This window comes from Neodiprion fabricii, chromosome 3 (genome assembly GCF_021155785.1).
Source record: "Neodiprion fabricii isolate iyNeoFabr1 chromosome 3, iyNeoFabr1.1, whole genome shotgun sequence".
NCBI lineage: Eukaryota > Metazoa > Arthropoda > Insecta > Hymenoptera > Diprionidae > Neodiprion > Neodiprion fabricii.
Genome location: NC_060241.1, coordinates 39,522,698 through 39,541,352, shown reverse-complemented (window position 1 = coordinate 39,541,352; position 18,655 = coordinate 39,522,698). Strand labels below are relative to the sequence as shown.

The following is an 18,655-nucleotide window of genomic DNA, read 5'->3' as shown; positions in this document are numbered from 1 at the left end:
GTCGCGACGCGAGGCGCCGCTCCAGAGATCCGAGAAAGTCAAATACAGGAGGGGTGCCTGAATGGGAGACCCTGACAGAATTCGGACACGTTCACTGTGTGAGAAAGAAGAATCGCTCGGCTAAGTTATCAACTGCTTCCAGTCCGCGGGAAATATTGCCCCGCTTCGCGAGACCACCGTCGGTATATGCAAATTGCAAACGGTGCAGCCTTCAGACGTCGAGTCCTGACTTACAAGAGTGATTCACAGTGCTAAATTTGCTATACTGTTACAACAAACTGGATGAGAAACGGATGATGAAATGTCTACGATATTTTTCGTGACACGTCGAACCCGATCGCTGTTGAAGAGACGAAAAGCTGTGCCGGTGGTGTAGCTCGGTTAGGTAAAGTTTAAAAGACAGTTGACTTCCAAAATTGTACTTGGGGTGAAGAATTAAAGTCAAGATTTCATGCACGGGTTAATTCAAGTAAAAAACTACCGTCGCGAGGATGTAACATAACCTTAATAATTACATGGCGACAACTTAACACCACCGATCTGTGAAATAATGAATATCATAATAAGCAGAATGGTTAACGAACTGTGTTGATAGCGGATTTGCCACATTGTCATCCTTGTATAATAGACCTTCAGATACCCGGCGGTGAATCTAGTCTGAAAGGTCCGATCGAATTGAAACGTGACCAAATCCGAAGACAATTACTGTCCTTTTTTACCCTGCTACACGGTGACGAAAACTGATCCTAGTCTACAGTATATTTAAAAATTGATATTTCCTATACCGACAAACTTCCAATCGTTCTTCCATCCTGCCGGTCAGAAATCATCGGTTCGGGGATGTTGACGAACGGACACTTTGGAAGGAAGCCACGGACATCAGACTTAAACGCACCGCAAGCGGGGTGGAGGAGGTATAAGGTCGCAAGCAGCTTATTGTCATTCCGTTGCATAGCTCGTGGGCAATATAGAATAAACGTCTGCCTATTCATTACAAATTATCTAAATGGTAGTGATTCCAGGGTGATTCCGACCGGCTGGCCGTTTGACGGGTAAGTGGCGGGTTCGAAGAGCTGCGGTCGCGACCAGTGACTGTCGGATCGATGACTGGAGGTGGAGAACCCTCGAGTCGGGCCGCGTCGAGGAAGAAGCCTCCACCCGAGGCTTGAGAACCGCATGGGTCGAGCGGGCCCCGCCGGTACCGTCCGTGACGAACCCTAAAATTGGACTTTACAACTTATAGAACGCGATTTGGACGCGGACCTCAATAACATACATTATCCTCAATTCATATGATTTAATGAAATCTCTCTAAACTCGCCGCTTAAGATCCGCGTCCCCGCAGCTCAGCTGCCCTGCTCGGTGCAAAATCCCAGCTATCGATCTTGCGGCTCGCATGCGAAATCAGCGATCGTTGCGTGGATTTGTATTGACGGTTGCACGGATGGCGTCCTGAACAAAACGTCCTTGCGTAGCTCTCGAGAAGCGTCGGAAGAGGTTAAGCTCGCGGGATTGGAGGATAAGAGATGAGTAGCTACTCTTGAAGACTCTGTCAAAGTTTGTTTTGAACGTCCGAAAAAGAGCCCAACCCAACCTTCGTTAACTTACCGTTCACGATTAGCTTTCCCTCGACCGCTTCATGGTCTTGTCGTTTTTCCTCCAAATACAGGATTACGCTTGTTACGCGCCAACGAATTTGGCAAACAAAAGATGCGGATCGGCGAGGCGAGTCGGCAAGGTGGAAAGCGAGGGAAAGGCGGTGGATAGTCCTCTGCAGTAAACCTATTCGGAAAATCTCCACAATATGTTCTCAGACGGGAATTTCACGGTTTTCTCCCAAACCAACGTAATCATCTGGATATAACACACGATCAAAGCTGAGCAACAAATACCGACTTCCAGCTCAACCCACTGTTGGAAATCGAAAGTCGATGTCTGGTCGTGGTCTCGGACGAGACGGTGAAACATCACGTGGACAAAGGATCGATATGTTCGATATATCCTGTGATTTGGAAAACAGTTGCGGAAAAGATGCAATCGAAGCGATCGCTACAGTCAGGTTCGTCCTACAAGGCCAGGTGATCGATCGCTTGATCGGAGATCGGCCTGGTACCTTCGTAAATTTGCAATTCTTATTCGTGAGCAAGAGTGAAGAGAGAGAAAGAGAGGGAACGGGGAAAGGTGAGGATGAAGAAAGGGGGGGAAGGAGGGAATGCGATCTTCGAGTGGATCTGGCCGGGCACAGCGAGGTCCGTGCATGCCACTGCAGTTATGTCCGACAGACAGCGGGCTGTATAATTATGGGTTGTCACCTCATCAGCTCGACGGCGGAGGGGGAAGAAGAGGAACGAGATGGGGAGAGGAGAGAGAGGAGAAGAGAGGCTAGGTGGAGGCAGTCTTTAGCTCAAATTGTATTTTATCGCTGAGACGCTCGCGTTTCATTCATTTGGCTTTCGGTGATTGGAATGACGAGTCTTTTTTACCGATGCGTGCAGCTCCTTCTTCTCGCTTCTCATACACCTTCGCGCGTTCACTTAATTCCTGGCCCAATCTGGACCCAAGTTGGGTGGGAACGCAGTCCGCGGGATCTTTTAGAGCCCCCGGGTTCTTCTCTTCCTGCAAGGATGATGAAACGCGGGGTTTCTCGGCGCATCATTTGCCTATAAATAAACATTTACCACGGCCAAATCCAGTTCGCTAAATTTTACCACCAAAAGCGCAAAAGTCTACCAAACGTGTATTCATTTTCTCATTATATGGATCAATGATGATCGCTAAATTTTTTTTTAACTCCAATCTGCTTCGTTCGATGAATAATTTAGTTATTCAAATAGGACGTATTATAGACGTGTCATGAATTTACTAGGATCAAGGCACCGATTGCATCGTTACATCCCCCCCCCCCCCCTCCCCCCCTTCACTAACGACAACCAATCATCGCGTGAAGAGTATAACTCGAATAATTATAGACTCTTAAGGTCTGTAAAATGATCGCTTGATTCGAATAAAATTTACCGACACTCTAAGAAGAGCCTCAATTCTCCGAATAGTCATAAAACGTAATTTACATGGATCGTTGGTAAAAATAATTGACCAAAGAACGTAATGAATTTATTAGATTCCAGTGCACTTTTTCATTTGAAATAAAAATAATCTGTTCCCGAATGATCCGAATCAGTCAAAGCAAGTAAATTTTTTCCGCGCCAAAGATGGCGGAACGAACAAGATCCTGGCTCATATTGTATCTCACAATAAAATATGCATCAAGCATTCATCCACGGTTCTCAACGCCGTTTTCGCAGTGTTATAGGTATATGCATTAATATACATACATACACGTATAGCTCTGGATGAATCCGCTCGCACAACAAAGAAACAAAGAATGCTCGCGGATCAGAACCCGAAATCAAACGAGGCCCGTAGGGTAGATGCGCGGACGTCTGAAATAGATAATTTGGCCAAGGCGACCAGCCATAATTTCATAAATTCGTAGCGTGTGCGGATCGGAGGGCCAGCTTCGCCTTTTTCGCATCTATATATATATATATATATATATATATCTATATATATATACATATATATATATGCGTGTGTGTGTGTCCATCCATCCGCGCCGCGGCACCGGACTCAATGCATGTATAATATTTATGCCTTATGCATGTATGTACAGATATTGGATTATATTCACACACCCTCTCAACGCCTACGTATTCATACAAGAGGGGGTGCCCTTCTATCTAACCACACGCGGTCCAGATCTGCGATTTAGAGCCAAACGATGCTTCTTCAAACCTTGCGATTCCGATCATGTAGCTCAGATTTCTAAGATAGATGTTTCGAAATTGAGTGGTGATTTTGTGAGTGATCCAGGAGAGATTTTTCGTACGCTATGTATGAATCAGAGTTTGAAACAGTTTTTTTTTAGCAATTGTGAACAATTGATAACACAATGATAAGGTTACACTTGAAGGCGTGTATAATTACAGTGAATTTAGTTATCGATTTTGGGAGAAATCCAGGTGTGCGCAGGTTAACGTGTCATCTTTGTAGCGGGTATTCAATTTCGACGGATCTAAACTACCGTCGCGAAATAAGAAGACAAAACGCATCCGCGTTTCGGTTTAGGAATATCCCGGTGAATATCGCAGCCTAACACGGAGTGTAAATAACAGTAAGGCTGATTGTGGGCGTGGCTGACAGAACTCTAAAAAGTTTCGACTATATATCAAAAGGTTTACTGCCCTCGGATGACGCCGGGGCGTACGAGGTTGCGGACGTGGTGCATGGCAGCGGGATGGAAGAACAAATACCTGCAACTCTTCCCGTGGTCCTTGGCCGATCCGAGGATCGCGCGAGGTCCACGCGCCAGGATATCTCTTCGTCGTTAAAACGCTGAGAGAAACGAGCCGAGATGCGAAGAAGAAGAAGAAGAAGAAGAAGAAGAAGAAGAAGATTTGTCGGTTCTTGAGTCAGAGGCGGCCGGAGGACTTCGGATTTACCGTCTCCGGGGAGAGAAACGTCTCAATGCGTAGGCATCGCGGTGATCCTGCAGCGGCATTCGCATACCTGCAGTCCAACTTTCATCCGCAAGATGCAGTAATAATTGTAACCATTTTGGACGGGTCCGCTTTCGTTCGGTCTGCTCCTGCGTCCTCTTATACCTGCCGGTCTCCTCGTCGAGCTCAGCCAGTCGGAAAATATTAATAACAAAATATGATATAATAGGAGGATCCCCTGCGAAATACAATACCTTGTTTATGCTACGGATCAACAGACGCCGCTACCGGTTCGACGGGAGTGCAAGGGAGAAGGAAAAGGAGCGAAAAGAGAGGGAAAGGGAGAAACGGGACTGCGAAGTATTGACGGGCCAGGAGACGCGGGACTGAACCTCCACCCTGGACTTCAAGGACGAAACCTTTTCCGCGGAAATTGAATGAGATGAGCAGATGCAGCGGAAACCTCGCCCTCGGCCTGCGGAGGAAGCTAGTTTTGATTTTTAGTTTTGATACCGATCTGCTGCGCGGCCGCAGATTTACCCTTGAGATTAAAGGCTCGAACCAATCGACGGAACTCCGGAGGTTTCGAAGGAACGGGGCTGTTGAGGATTTTTACCCCGAGGTTGAGGCTTGCTCGTCAAATCGCGTCATATCTGCACGCGTGGAAGCCGAACGTAGGTGCGCATCGTCGGTTTATTGGCTTTTTATGGGGGCCAGGTTTATGTCTTTTGATGGGCGCCATATGAGTCCAACTGTTGAGCGATTCAAACCCGCGACATGCCCGCCGAGCTCACTTTAATCTCACAGATCCCGAGGCGGGCGACCATCTGTGGACATTGTTTATCATTTTACGTCGTAATTAAAGTAAAGAGCTGCGCCCGTACATCGCGTAAAGTGTAAGGCTATTTGTAGCCCAACGCTCCCGGCTTCCGGTTGGCCGAGAAAAAATATGTATATTTCACACACTCCCGACTCTCGCCGTACGTGCGGCGTGCGTACCGAGAGTTTACAATATCCAACGCAAGAAAGTCCGACTCCCACGGTTTGAGAAAAGCCAGCTTCGTACAACATTCGTCGTGCGGTAACAGTTCACGAGCTCTGTCACACTTCGGCAGTCACTTTAACCCTGAAACACGGCGATAACACAGGTCTGTGACCAAAAGACTGCTCTGGTTTTTTTCTTGAACTAGTGTTTGTAGTTTCATTTGGAATGAAAATCCCGTTTAGTTCGAAATCTGGTATCCTATTCTTGATTGTAAAAATCCTATGCAAAAGTGATTTCTTAGTTCCATTTAAAATGTATTAGAGTCAGACTCAAGAATAAATGCAAACGGAGAATGAGAAAATGGTAAGCCGAAGTGTGTTCGGAGATGTATAAAAGAGAAGAAGAAAAGGTTTCATACGCGAAAAGAATGAACACGGAATGTTAAATATATTTCGTAAAGAAATTGTTTGTTCAATTGTACAAGAAATATTGTTTAGTTCATTGTTGTATAATGATGCCTTTTTTCAATATTATTACGCTTCTTTTACGCAAAAACCTAATACTTTGCAAACATACTGTACGTGACGTAGGCAAATGGAAGTCATTCTTGGATTCGGCACACGCGAGAACATACCATTTACCAAAAACATCGCATGCAGCTAAAAAAAAAATACTGTTTTGCAGACCTGTATAATCATCGGTTTTTGTTTCGACGCTCGGCATTATATGAATACATTTCACGCATCTCATGACGACATCTCAAAATCATGGTACTAGATTTACACAGGGCGACAACAAAAGTGGAAACAAAAATGACCAGTCAAGACGGCCCGCAACGCGTTAGACGGACATAATGCATGCAAAGTTATCTTGGAAGATCTCGATAAGGAAATCGGAAGATCAGCCTCTCCGTTAGCTCGTCAAAAAACGGATTCCTCGTCAAACCCACAACACGATAATTACCGTACTGTTAAAATCCTGACGAGTTACGCTGTCTCCACGCCATTGCTCGATATCCATTTCCCGTTTTAAACGTCGCCACTAGATTCCCGAGGCTTTTGATCACTGGCATTCAGCACCGTCGTGAGCATTGAAATCACCGCCGGTGATCAGCTACGCTTCATCTGCACTAATAAACATGCAGATATTCGGAAATGAACTCTTTCGACATCTTCGCTGTACCGACCAAAGCGATCTAAGCATTGGGTGAAGAACATCACGTGATCATTGATCGTAGTTCGAATGATTGCAGAACTTGAAACATACCTTGGAGAAAATTCTTTGCAAAACTTTCCAAGCAAACGACTGTTTTTGAAGGACCCTCATTTCACTCTGAATCCCTTGAAACGTGCCAACTGATACAATATGCATACCTACCGCATACACCTTTTCGTTTTAACGAAACGTATGTAAACTTTGTCGCGGAGATAAATTGGCGAGCCTTTTGATTCACGGGGCGTTATCGTGTACGAACGTGAGCGGTATAAAAACGCTTACAATTAAAACAAACCCCGACTCGCCACTTTTTCGTATCCTCTCTCACTCTCTCGCTGTTTTTTCGCGGCGTTCCAAACGCGCGTCCGGCGGCCCTTGGCCAACACTCGAACGCGGCATGCCCCGTTTTGACGGTGTGCGTATCGTACCCAGCACTATATAATACCCGGTGTAGATTACAAAAATTCCCACTTTCAAACAAAGCGGCTCTGATTCGCGGGTTAATTGAGCGTGCGGTCGGGCACTTTGCTAACAAGTAAATTGTTGAATGAATCCTGCTTTCCTCTCCTCTCGTGATACGCCTGCACGCGGATCGAAAACTGTACATACTGTACAAACCGTATCACATGTTACATATTTCCCGCCTCTGCTCAATTACCCGGGGTTTTTTAATTACAGGAAATTACGGACACTCTGCTGGATGCTTGTTAGGATTCTTACCCAGAGATATGTCCGTTGGATCGCGATCCGCATCCCCGTATCAAAGACAGTAAGTGTAAGACACGTTAATTGAGATATTAATATTTCACACCTCCGCCGTTTCTCCGACCGGAAACGCTTCCCCGGCGCCGTGTTTCTCTCGGGTGAACATTTTTAAAGTGAATCGCCCCCGGGCCTCGGGGTCAATAAAAATGATCCCGCACCCTTGACCATCTCCCTGCCGCAGCTCCGTTCGACGGGGTGTAATTTAGTCGTGGATCAGGCAAGAGGCATGCGTACACACGATATCCCGTGTCGCGGGGGGAAGGATGGACGGACTTTACGACTTCGGGATGTAGTCGCAGAGTCGCGTCACGCCGCATCGGCTCGTGCTCGCCCTGACCCACCGACGATTCCTCGTTTCGGTTCGTTATACCCAGGATGAGTTTACAGCCTCTGGTACGGCTGACTGAGAGGGAAAACGTGTATCGCGGAAGACCCGCGGAAACCATGAAAAGTTGTTGGACTCGGACCACCGTGTACTCGAAAGCCTCGAACCACGAACTCGGAGGATCGCTGAGTACAGGTTGTAATTGCTCGCTGGACTCTGGGAAACGAATGAGACGACGTAGAGAGAGGAAAACTGATCGACAGATTCACGATCGCGTTGGGCGATGCAAACGGCAGACGTCGTAACGACGCGAACATCGGTGTCTTTCGGATTGAGATACAGTAGGGACGGAATATAACTCTTGCAAAATCAGAGCTCGAGAAAAAAGATGCAGGTATATTTCTATACAACAGCTCTCGAGGCAAAAGATCATACACGTGTATGTTTGTCTGTGTGTGTGTGTGTGTGTGTTACCATTTCAAATTTAACGAGAGACATAACGTTGCGCAAGTTTGTTGCGCGCGCTGAAAGTCTTGACCAGGATGCCGGTAACAAAAGCATTATAAGAAAGGAGAATAAAAGAGGAAGAGAGAGAGAGAGAGAGAGAGAGAGAATAAGGGAATGGAAAGTATAATTGGTCCGAATACATAAGAGGGCTTGCAATGGCTGCGTGCGCGAGAAGCTTGATCGTTTTTACGATAGCTGTGCAAAAATAAAAATCTAATTGGCCCTCGAGCATTAAACCTCTTCATTTTGGTAACAGTGTTATAGTTTTAGTGCCTCTTAAATCAGCCGCGAAAATTCTCGTTTCGCAATTTTTTTCCCCTCCCCCGGGCCAATCGAGTAAATGAAGATATCAAAGTATTTATAACCGAAAACGCTTCCCGAAAAAGAGGGCTCCGTTCAAATTGCACGGCGGCTGCGTGGTTGCGAATATAAGTGTGCGTGTATGTATGTGTTGCGTGTAACGATCACGCGTTACACGTCACAGATCGCGCCGCGTTATCTTGGCGAGTCTTTTATTTGCCAAATGACAAACGATCGAGATAAAGAGAGAAATGGAATCGGAAAAATTTGCTAGAATTTAAATTGTACATAAAATTATACGCCAAAATAATCGCAAAGGTGAAAAAGGTACTCGCAATATCATCCGGGTATGTGTTACGTGTGTGTGCGTGTGTGTGCATCTGCATGCACGTATGTCATGCACGTGTCTGAAATATACTGTCTCTGTACTTCGCATTTCCCAGTACCGTAATCGGTGTAACCCACGCAAGGCAAACAAATGACGCACGCCATCCACCCACGCGTTCACCGCATGTATCGTACTTAAAGCGCAAAACAATATCGAATGACGTGTAGACAGACCGGAACCGCCCCTTTCTCTTTACATATTTAATGACACAAGATGGAAACACCGGGCGAGGGATCGGCGCGAAATTGTCCTTCGCATCCCTCGGGCAGGCTCGACTTCATCTCGTTCGTCTTCATCTCGTGTTTCGCTTCTTCTTCCAATTAGGCTCGAATGATCTACCCCGTTTGCAATTAACGGTGAAGTTAACTTTTTCCAAAGTCAAAACAAACGTCGTAGATTCGTTTCCTTTGATGATGACCGTTGTAACTTTATATCTATGGTCAAAAGATGCAACGTCAGAGAGACAGGACTCGTCGAAGGGAGTAAAACCGAAGGGAGAATATACAAGGGTGAAAATAATCCGAGAGAAGTAGGTAAGATAATGCGGGAAAGGGTTGAACGAATTAGGAACCCCGAAACTTCAATTCCATCCAGTCTTAATTAAATAAATGCCCGGTATTTCGGTATTGTATTTCTCGCAGATAAATTTCGAGGCGAGTTTAAATCATACGTAATCCAACCACGCGGACGGGGTGAAAATTCCACACTTCCAGTGGTTCGCATTCCTTCGATGGTTTTGCGAGCGGGGAAACGCGAGGCGTCCGAGTCCCGTGACCGGGGCCAAACAGCCCCTGCAGTCCCCGTAACCGCTAAGTCTCTTATACCATGGATTTGGGCCGGCGGGTGAATCGGTGTTTCCTAATTTGTTAAATACTTTACTACGGCTAACCGCCGCTCCGCCACCCGGACGTACACCAGGCTCGCCCTAATGTCGTGGCCTCGGGCCATTTGGATCGCAAATTAGCAAATTATTGTCCCACGATCCCACACAAAGTCGCCCTTCTCCGCACGCACGGCGACCCTCAGGTACGCTGCTGATACCTTCATCGCGTGCCGCCTCAAGCCCTTTCAGTGCCGGTGTAAAACTCTCGAAACTTCGGAAACCGCGGGGTGCGAGAAGAATCGTGCACCCTCGGAAAGTGCGATGAAAAAGTCATGTAACTGGACTGCGGTAATCGACAAACTGCTTCGAAATGTACGAAGTTGCGTGGAAAATGCAGATCCGAGTCAAAATCTTGGAACGTAGTACGAATTTAGGTCTCGTCTGCACCATCCAGGTCTCAAATATTCTACATGATCGAAAGTGAACTTTAATTACGAGGGTCGAACGAGTCGGAATTTTGGTTCTCATTGAAACCTGAAGCACATCTCGGAATCGGGACTTGTGCACAGTTTTGAGGTGTTGGAATTAGGTCCTTTTCACTCAGGATTTCCCTAACGAAGAAAATGGTCTTAGATAGGTTTAGAAAACGTTGACATTTTTCTTGGGGTCTGAAATTTTCGTCTCGGGAAGCGACATCGATGAAGGTGAAAAACGTCCTGGCATAGGTGAATTCTGGCCGGGGGAAGAACGGTGTGACTATATTAGACATCAATCTGGTATATAATGAGGCGATGAACAGAGTGTCGGCCAATGTTGGGCTTGGCGCTGGTACAACTCGCGCGTGGGTGTGCACCGCTCATAAAAGCATTGATTAACTGTTCCCGGTCCTCGGTTCGCCGCTCTGCCTAGCTTGTAGCAATAAAACCTGGCTAATACTACCCGCCTGCCTGCCTACCTTCTGCCAGCTTATGATTCGTGGACGAGTATCATCTCTTGACAATGTGGTCTCCGATCATTCGCCAGTATACAAAGTGTAGGAACGAAGAGTCTCGATTTTGCATTGACTGTTGAAAGAACGAGACGTGACTCACCGACGGTTCCATGATAATAGTGATGTCGTCCATCCATTTCCGAGTGAATGTGAGACCGCGTACGAGGGAGACTTGAACCGGGTGTTACAGGATCGATTCGTCAGAGGAAATAACCCTTCGTTAAAAACAGTAGAAGCCAAGGAAAACACTTGGTTATAATCTAGTCGTGATGGTCGGCAAGGCGCGAGGCGTAAGAGTGAGAAGATAGCGTGGCGTGCGCTCATCAATTAGTCGGTCGGTTTTGACGAAGGACGTGCCGTCGTGTCGTGAAGCTTGACAATCGGCTGCCTATTCCATGCCTAAACGTCAGTCTACCCATCCCTCTTCTACTTACTTGACTGCTCGTCTGTCGTGACCTGACGCGCTTCTCTTGGCCGCGAATTATTACATACGTGTTGTTACATTGCACACTGCACTGTACCGAGTACTCCAGTGTGCATTGATACTGCAACCTAACCCAGGTCTCTGTAAAGAGAAAGGAAGGAAACTGCTCGAGGGCGATAGCGTAGCTGCAGCTCACAGCGGGCTTTTGTTCCGTTTCTCTCTTTATCTATCCACCACTCTCTCTCTCTCTCTCTCTCTCTCTCTCTCTCTTTCTCTCTCTTACCGCACCTCTTCGCCCCGCCGTCAGACACGCGGCGACGCCGGCAGTTAAACAATCCTCCCCCCCCCCCCCCCCCCTTCCCGCCGTTTTCCCCGATGTGTGCAGCACTCGCTATTTATTTTTCTCATCACTTTTAATTTCGTAGAGACAGCATAGATGCGTATCGGCAACAATGAACAGCTATTGTGTTCCCATTGTCCTCCCTGAATGGGTATGCCATAGACCGCACGCTTGTATGATGTCCCTACGTGTGTACGAACCTATATCGCAAATTGATCGAGGTTGTTCGGTTTATTAATTACGGTTATGGGAAATGCCGCCCTAATGAGATCGAATCGAATGTAACGTAGAGATATGCTGCAACGCTGCGCGTTATCGGTGCCGTTCGAAATTTTCTTGCCAACTCTCTCGTGTACCAGCTTCGTGGTTACCGCCAGGCAAATGTAAATACCGACAACTAGAACTATTATTACCGTTCGGAGAGTAATGAAACAATTTCGTGATCATTGTGCAGGATGCTCGGATCGTGCGGATATTCGAATGAAGTTTTAACGCTCATGTATACGTATAAGCTTTGACCAGCGGCGTAACAACCCGAATACTACGTACTGCGTACAAACCCTGCATGCACTATTAATTCATTACTCAACTCGCGGAGCGCAGTATTTGCTCGTAAAATTGATTGCGCAACCCCGCGCGTCACATCTATGATTTATTATTTAAACACGGTATTCCGGTTGTATACTCGTACAGCATTAAAAGAGTTAACTTCAATTAGTCGTTCATACGTCGGCTGAGCGGAAATTGATAAACTCGAAAACTGCAGATTCCCCGCGGTTCAGCCGTTAAGGGAGAGAAGAAAATTAGCAGATTTTACTGAAAACTTCGGGGAAAGAGGGAAACATCAAAATTTTTGATACAAAAACAAAATATCCATGTTTACTGTATTTTTTTTTATACACACAGCGTGTTGCAGTGGTTTTCACTGTTGATTCTAGAGTAAATTCTGCATTTCACGAAGTAGATTTTATCAAAAAACCTGACGTGCCTCTTTTGTTCTCTCCGTGTCAAACTGAGCTCCGAAACGATTCAATCGCGACGATTACAACGCTATTCGAGTCCGGCTGTTTCTGCACCGCTTCTTTAAGTCTTTTCTGCTCCAGAGGACCGTTCTTTTGCGGTAAATATCAGCGATCCTACATTCCGATGTATTCAACACGGTGTATACCTGCATACGTACGGTGTGCAATGTGCATGGGACGCTCATAACTTGTGCATCTAGAAACGGGGCGACTGGGCGCAGCCGCAAGCCGCAAGCCGCAACACGTAGTGCGTGCAGTTGCTGCAGTTAATTTGCTTACTCCAAGTGCGTTTGATTCCCCTAATTAATTGATTTGATTGCAACGGTGCGCTGCAGTGGGGTCAACGCGATCGTAATCAAATGCCGGTGCCTACGGTGTTTGCATGTCCCAATATTTGCATGCATTATACGTATGCACATGCTGCAGTAATACTTTAGAACTAGAGAAAAATAAGCGGAATGTAATGTCATTGCGTTGTGGTACCGATTCGCGAACCGCCAAAGTGGAGAACCAACCAGAGGACGGATCGGTCGCGTCTTTTGACGTGTTGATCACTCTAATGACTGAAGCCAGGATCGCTTGTCTTGGTTGAAAAGGTTGAGAGTAAGTGTACCAGTTGTTGACCCTGTCCCAATCATTAGCCTTCTTGGGTCGTATCTGTTTGATCCTTAGTTTTAAAATTACTAAAACATAAATTTGTAGTGTCTAACCCTCCGGTTTGATTGGTTTACTCATCGAGAAGTTTACAATTTGTGCCGTCAATTCACAATTTTGGAAACTGCAAGGGTCAATGACTGGGTTTAAAGATGTCAATAACTGGTACACTTACCTTGTATCGATTGAACGTGATAGTCGAGCATTCGGTACTTATCGAAGTGGTGTAAGCTTGGCGCAGCAGTTATCTTGACTTGGAATCATTTACCATCGCGTGCAATGTATTAGACGTACTGTGCAAAAACCCGAAGGACAAGGTGAATTGAACTTGAATCGACGGAGTAGACACCTCTTTTCTCACATTCTACGGTATGCGTTACAGGTACTCGGTAGTCACATGATAATGGTATAAATAATGATTCTTCTCACCTAGATGCCCGTTCTCGTAGTAGTCGCCGTTGTCCATGCGGTGTTTCTTGAGGGGATGATGAGGATGGTGTCCGGCAGCGGCTGCGAGGTGGCTGGCGGCAAGGCTGAGGCCGACGGAGGCTCTTTTCGGGGGTCTCCCGGGCCTGGAGCTGCACAATGGTAGAGAGTTACTGTCGTTAGAGACACCCGGCATCGAGTTACCGGATTACCCGAGAATCGTCGTCGCCTAACTCTGACAATTAATCCTAGCAAACTCCGGTCGCACGCGCTATTTTCAATCAGTCCAATCCCTACGCATTCAAATATCGTAGGAAGGTGGAATTCTACTTGAAACGTTAAGTCTGCTTGATTTTGTTCCACTTTCTACGCTCGTTCTTGTTTCCTGTCAGATTACACTCGATGGTCTTCCGATGATTGATTCAAACCCTCGGGTGTAAAGTGTGTAATTGCGCGCGAGTGATTCGTCCGATATGCGAAAGGAGAAGATCCCACGATTTCTATATCCGCGCAGTATAACCTACATACAACAAGAAACGTTACGGCGGTGGAAAAAAACTATCCTCGTTCACATTCCAGTCTTGGAGGCGGATGATTCTAATGGCTAACGGGGAGCTTGGTATGCTGTGCAAAAGCATCGTGCTGCGGGAGATAAGAAATACAGAATGACCAAAGGAATCGTAGAAAAGAGGGAATAATTGCGTCCGTCGTGCAGCAGCCGCGAGGATTCAACGCGGCACCGTATAAACGGGCACAAGAACGGTTTACATCTCTCGATAACTTCCTCCGAGGTACAGGCATGTTTGTCCAGGCGAGCCGCGGAAATGCGAGTGCAAAAATGATGGCCTGGTAGAAAAAAGAAGCGGGGTTCATGGTCTCACGCGCATTGCAAGCCGGAGATGACGCGCTTGTAGCTCTTGATGCGAAACAATGAAGATATGATATTTCGACAAAGCAGGCATAGCGTGGCAGCTGTCTGTGCGCTTGGAAGAAACCTTCCCGTTGCGTTAGACGAAAAGTTAAAAGTCGAGTTCGCGCCGTGGGATCAGAGACCATCGAACGGAGTATAACCTAGCAATTATAAGACCGGTTTAAACATCACGTTGTATTGCGGGACCCCCAAGGTTCGTAAATTTCTTGCAATATTGTTGCGTCGTATTGCAAATTCGTTTTAAATTGATTTTAATATTGTGGCTATGCTTAATTCACATTTTTACAAGTTGTGTGAGAATTATTACATTCATTTATATTTATTTACTTGAAGCGATAGATAAAACCGTTTATCTTTCTTTGCCGGTAAAATTTTCAACACTGCTTGTTTATTACACGGAAAAGGATTTGATTCCTTGCTTTTTTACATACAAGTTACGAAGACAACCAAACAATCGCTTACACATGCGGTACGTTTGGCTCAACTCCCGCCAGGAAATTTTACCTCGTCAATAGTTCGCGATAAACGAACTCGCCGCGTTTTTTGTCGCGTTGCGGATTCAGCAACAGGCGGGACCGATTTGTAAATCCAATTTTTCATCCCAAGTCACCCCCCCCCCCCCCTCCCCCCTTCTCGACTGCTCGTCTTACACGCTGCATCTCGTTCTATCCCGCAGACGTTTCTCAGGCGGACCAGGGTCTGCAGATTGTGGCTTACGCGGGCCGCTTATATCCGCGTGATCCTTTAACCCGCTTAGCTTCGGGTTACACCGAAAACAAGAAACGCACTTAAACGCTTAACTCGTATAATACCTGCACTAGTCGAACCGTCATATTTCCACCGCCGGTCAGTGGGTATATAGGGGGGGGGGGGATTCAGAGCCAATCTTCTTTACCATGCGAGTGGGAGCTGCCGGTGAAAGACACCCTGTAGCCCCTACTCGCATGGTAAAGCAGATTGGCCCAGAACCTCTCCAGATATATCTATTTCGGTCATCGTGTGCCTATGGTGCTCTCCAATGCGAACGGGAAATGACAAATCGAAATAATATCGAATCGATGTCGATACGCAACACGAACGATTTCTAAAGTATCAAAAATCGATAAGAGTAGTTCGAATTAATGTATAGATGAATATCGATACAATTGATTCAAGTTTCTTATAAATTTCCAACATTTAGTGGCGGAATTGGCTACTTTCACGTTCGGTAAAAAAGACGCGAAAATCGTCAACTGAGTAAATGAATTCAATATGGCCGCGAAGCTCAATTTGACGCAAGATCAATAAATGAAGAATATCAAGATTATCATACCTATTATCAAAGCGTTATTTCTTTCATACAATCGAAAAGAGTGAAAATAAAATTGAGTCAGGTGATTGTTTTTTCACGGTAGGTATAATTACGAACGATAATCTTCCGAGCAATCAAACAACTAATTTTAGGTTACACAATTACTGTATCCGTCACTCAAAGAATTCTATACAAATGATTCTAGTCATTTGGCAAAGCTGCACTTTTGAAATTTGATAAATACAATTGAAAAAATAGGTGGATGATTTGATTTTCGGAAGCTAGCGCCAGCGCTTTTCTCTGTAAAACCTAAGAATGTCCAAAAATAATCTACTTTCGATAAAGTCGGTTACTTTTTCCCAATTAGTCGACCGACTCGATTATTTTTCCTCAATTCGTGTGATTGAAGTATTAATTATTAGCATTGTCTTACTTACTTAGTGAATATTTAATACAATAAGTGAAAGATAAACAAATATTTTTACTGAAACTATAAATTATCAAGAAACTTTTCCACTCTTCAAACTACATACTGAAATTTACGAAATTCTGGTCTCATATGCACCGTTTCAAAGAAATAAGAAATAATCGATTAATCGATTAATTTTACCGATTCGATCGAGTCGTGTTCGACTGTTTTTTTGGACTCGATTAATCGTTGCACCGATTATTTTCAGTTCAGTGGCCATCGCTGTTACAAAAAACCATCCACAAGGTGCGCACATACGAGAATCTGGAGGCGCTTGCAGCGCATGCAGGGATCGTTCAGCTGTCTTCGAAAACGAAATTCAACGATCCTGCACGGTGGTCGATTAAGACGATGCGTTTTCGTTTCTTTTCCCGTTCATTCCTACTTGTTTTAGTCCAGTTACTTAACTTTTTTTTATTTTCTTACTCTTTTTTTTTTCATCCACGCATACACTCGGCCCGCAAATCGATGGTGGAGAAATATGAACGAAATGAAACGACACGAAAGAAAAGGAAAGGAAACGATCGTCGAACTCGTTGCGAGCTCGCGTCGCCAGGTGCTTGGCGATCGGTTTAATTGCCTCCTGCACATGCGCCTCTCGCGAGAAAAGATCCATCACTCGTATAACCTATCTAACCGTGAGTCGTTTCGAGCGGAGCAGGGCCGAAATTACCGGCAAATTACACGAGCACGTATGGATCCCTGATCACACTGTACACGCCGTATATTATCCACGTACAAGAGGGTCTCGATCAACCAATCCGTGTACTCTATCGTGTATTGACTTGGCGATAAATCGAGGGATCTAGCCGGCGACTGCATCGCGTATGGAGAAAGAAAGACACAGTCGTAACGCAGCACGAGGAAGTCGTAAATTCGACAGTTGGAACGCTAATTGTGTGAAATGAAAGGAATTCAAGCGGCTCGAAGTTTGATCGAGATAACCGAAATCGGAAATAAATAAAGTCAGTTAAACGTAAGATGGTTTCGATTCGTTAACGTATCGATATGTCGAGTCTTTTTCATTGATTTTGCAACTATTTTTCAGCGTTCTAGGTAATTTCCAGAGATCGGTTGTGTTTTTCTGTGATTCTGTCTAACCCGGAAATCACTGTATGGAAATCGTCCGGTAACACTGTGTAAAATCCAGAAACGTTATAAACGTTTCCTCGGCAGCTGGGAAGTTTCTTTTTTTTTTTTCTTTTTTCTCAGTCTCAACGGAAACTTTTTACTTCCATTATAATATCACCGTACAATATACGAATGCATGGCGATGCTGCTCACGGTGCGTAATTAAATCAATTAAAACTCAGCCAACAAATCGTGACGCATTATCAGATCGAGAAAACCTCGGCGTTAGCATTGTTGTAGTCCTACTGTCTTATTATTGTTATTCGTTACGATTCCAATTAGAACAGCCAAGACTCTTCCTAGTTAATATGCATACGGCTGGGTGTAACGTCTTGTAAGATACTGTATGTGTGAACATACGCGTGCACAAATTCACGCTTTGGTTCTGTTCTTCTATATTTTTTCTACAGCTTATACATTATTGTACGCAAATTCTGCGACTGCTAACAAATTTGCTCGCTGTTTCACTCGCATTATCTCTACCGTTATTTTCACGCGGTTTGTACACACGTGGAATGCTGTATTTATTATACATGTATATGTATGTATATACCCAGAGAGGTTAATGCTTGAATTTCCCTTAAATTAGGGTTCATCATACTAACAAATTTAATAATATTTTGTTACACAATGTAGCAAAGCGATTACAAAACGATTAATTCTGCTCCGAAATTCCGAAGACTTTTATCTCACGTGAGAAGATTCGTGTCGCCTCAAGTAACGAATAAAACGAACAAACAATATCTGATCGTCGGCGAAGTTTCGATGTAGAATAACTCGCGCCTCGTAAGCTGATGACTTTTCTTCGCCACATAGTATAACTCGAGGGGCGAATTGTCAATTTCGAAGTCAATTTGGCACAAGGGTTTAGCAATCGGGTACCAGTAATTTCAGTTAATTTCAAGGTGAATTGTGTCCAATATGGGTATACGGTTGTATTATTAATGGACGGCGGCGGCGGCGGTGGCGCGACTCTGCAGGGGTGCATTGGCTCTACACGCGAAGGGTTGCGAAACCCCGTTTTCGCGCTTCGTCTGCACCGTTCAATTAAATGATCTGGGAGAGCAGGCAGCGATATTCGCGCAGCGAAAGTGTACGAAGCGAAGAAAGAGGAGCAAAAGTTCAAAGGATTGATAGAAATCGGAATACGTGTATAATTGTGGCGCAAAGAA

At 45.3% G+C, this 18,655-nt stretch overlaps 1 protein-coding gene across 3 annotated transcripts in view; it reads right to left on the bottom strand.

The window, feature by feature from the left end:
* The window catches only part of LOC124177872 (dachshund homolog 2), a 183,044-nt gene that overhangs the window by 90,540 nt on the left and 73,849 nt on the right, over positions 1–18,655 (bottom strand). For 2 of the 3 annotated variants that reach the window (XM_046560766.1, XM_046560768.1), the window contains one exon: positions 13,665–13,807. In XM_046560766.1, the coding sequence (XP_046416722.1) occupies positions 13,665–13,807 (143 nt within the window). Of the gene's footprint in view, positions 1–13,664; positions 13,814–18,655 lie in introns of all 3 variants that reach the window. The other variant, XM_046560767.1, reaches the window with a different exon arrangement.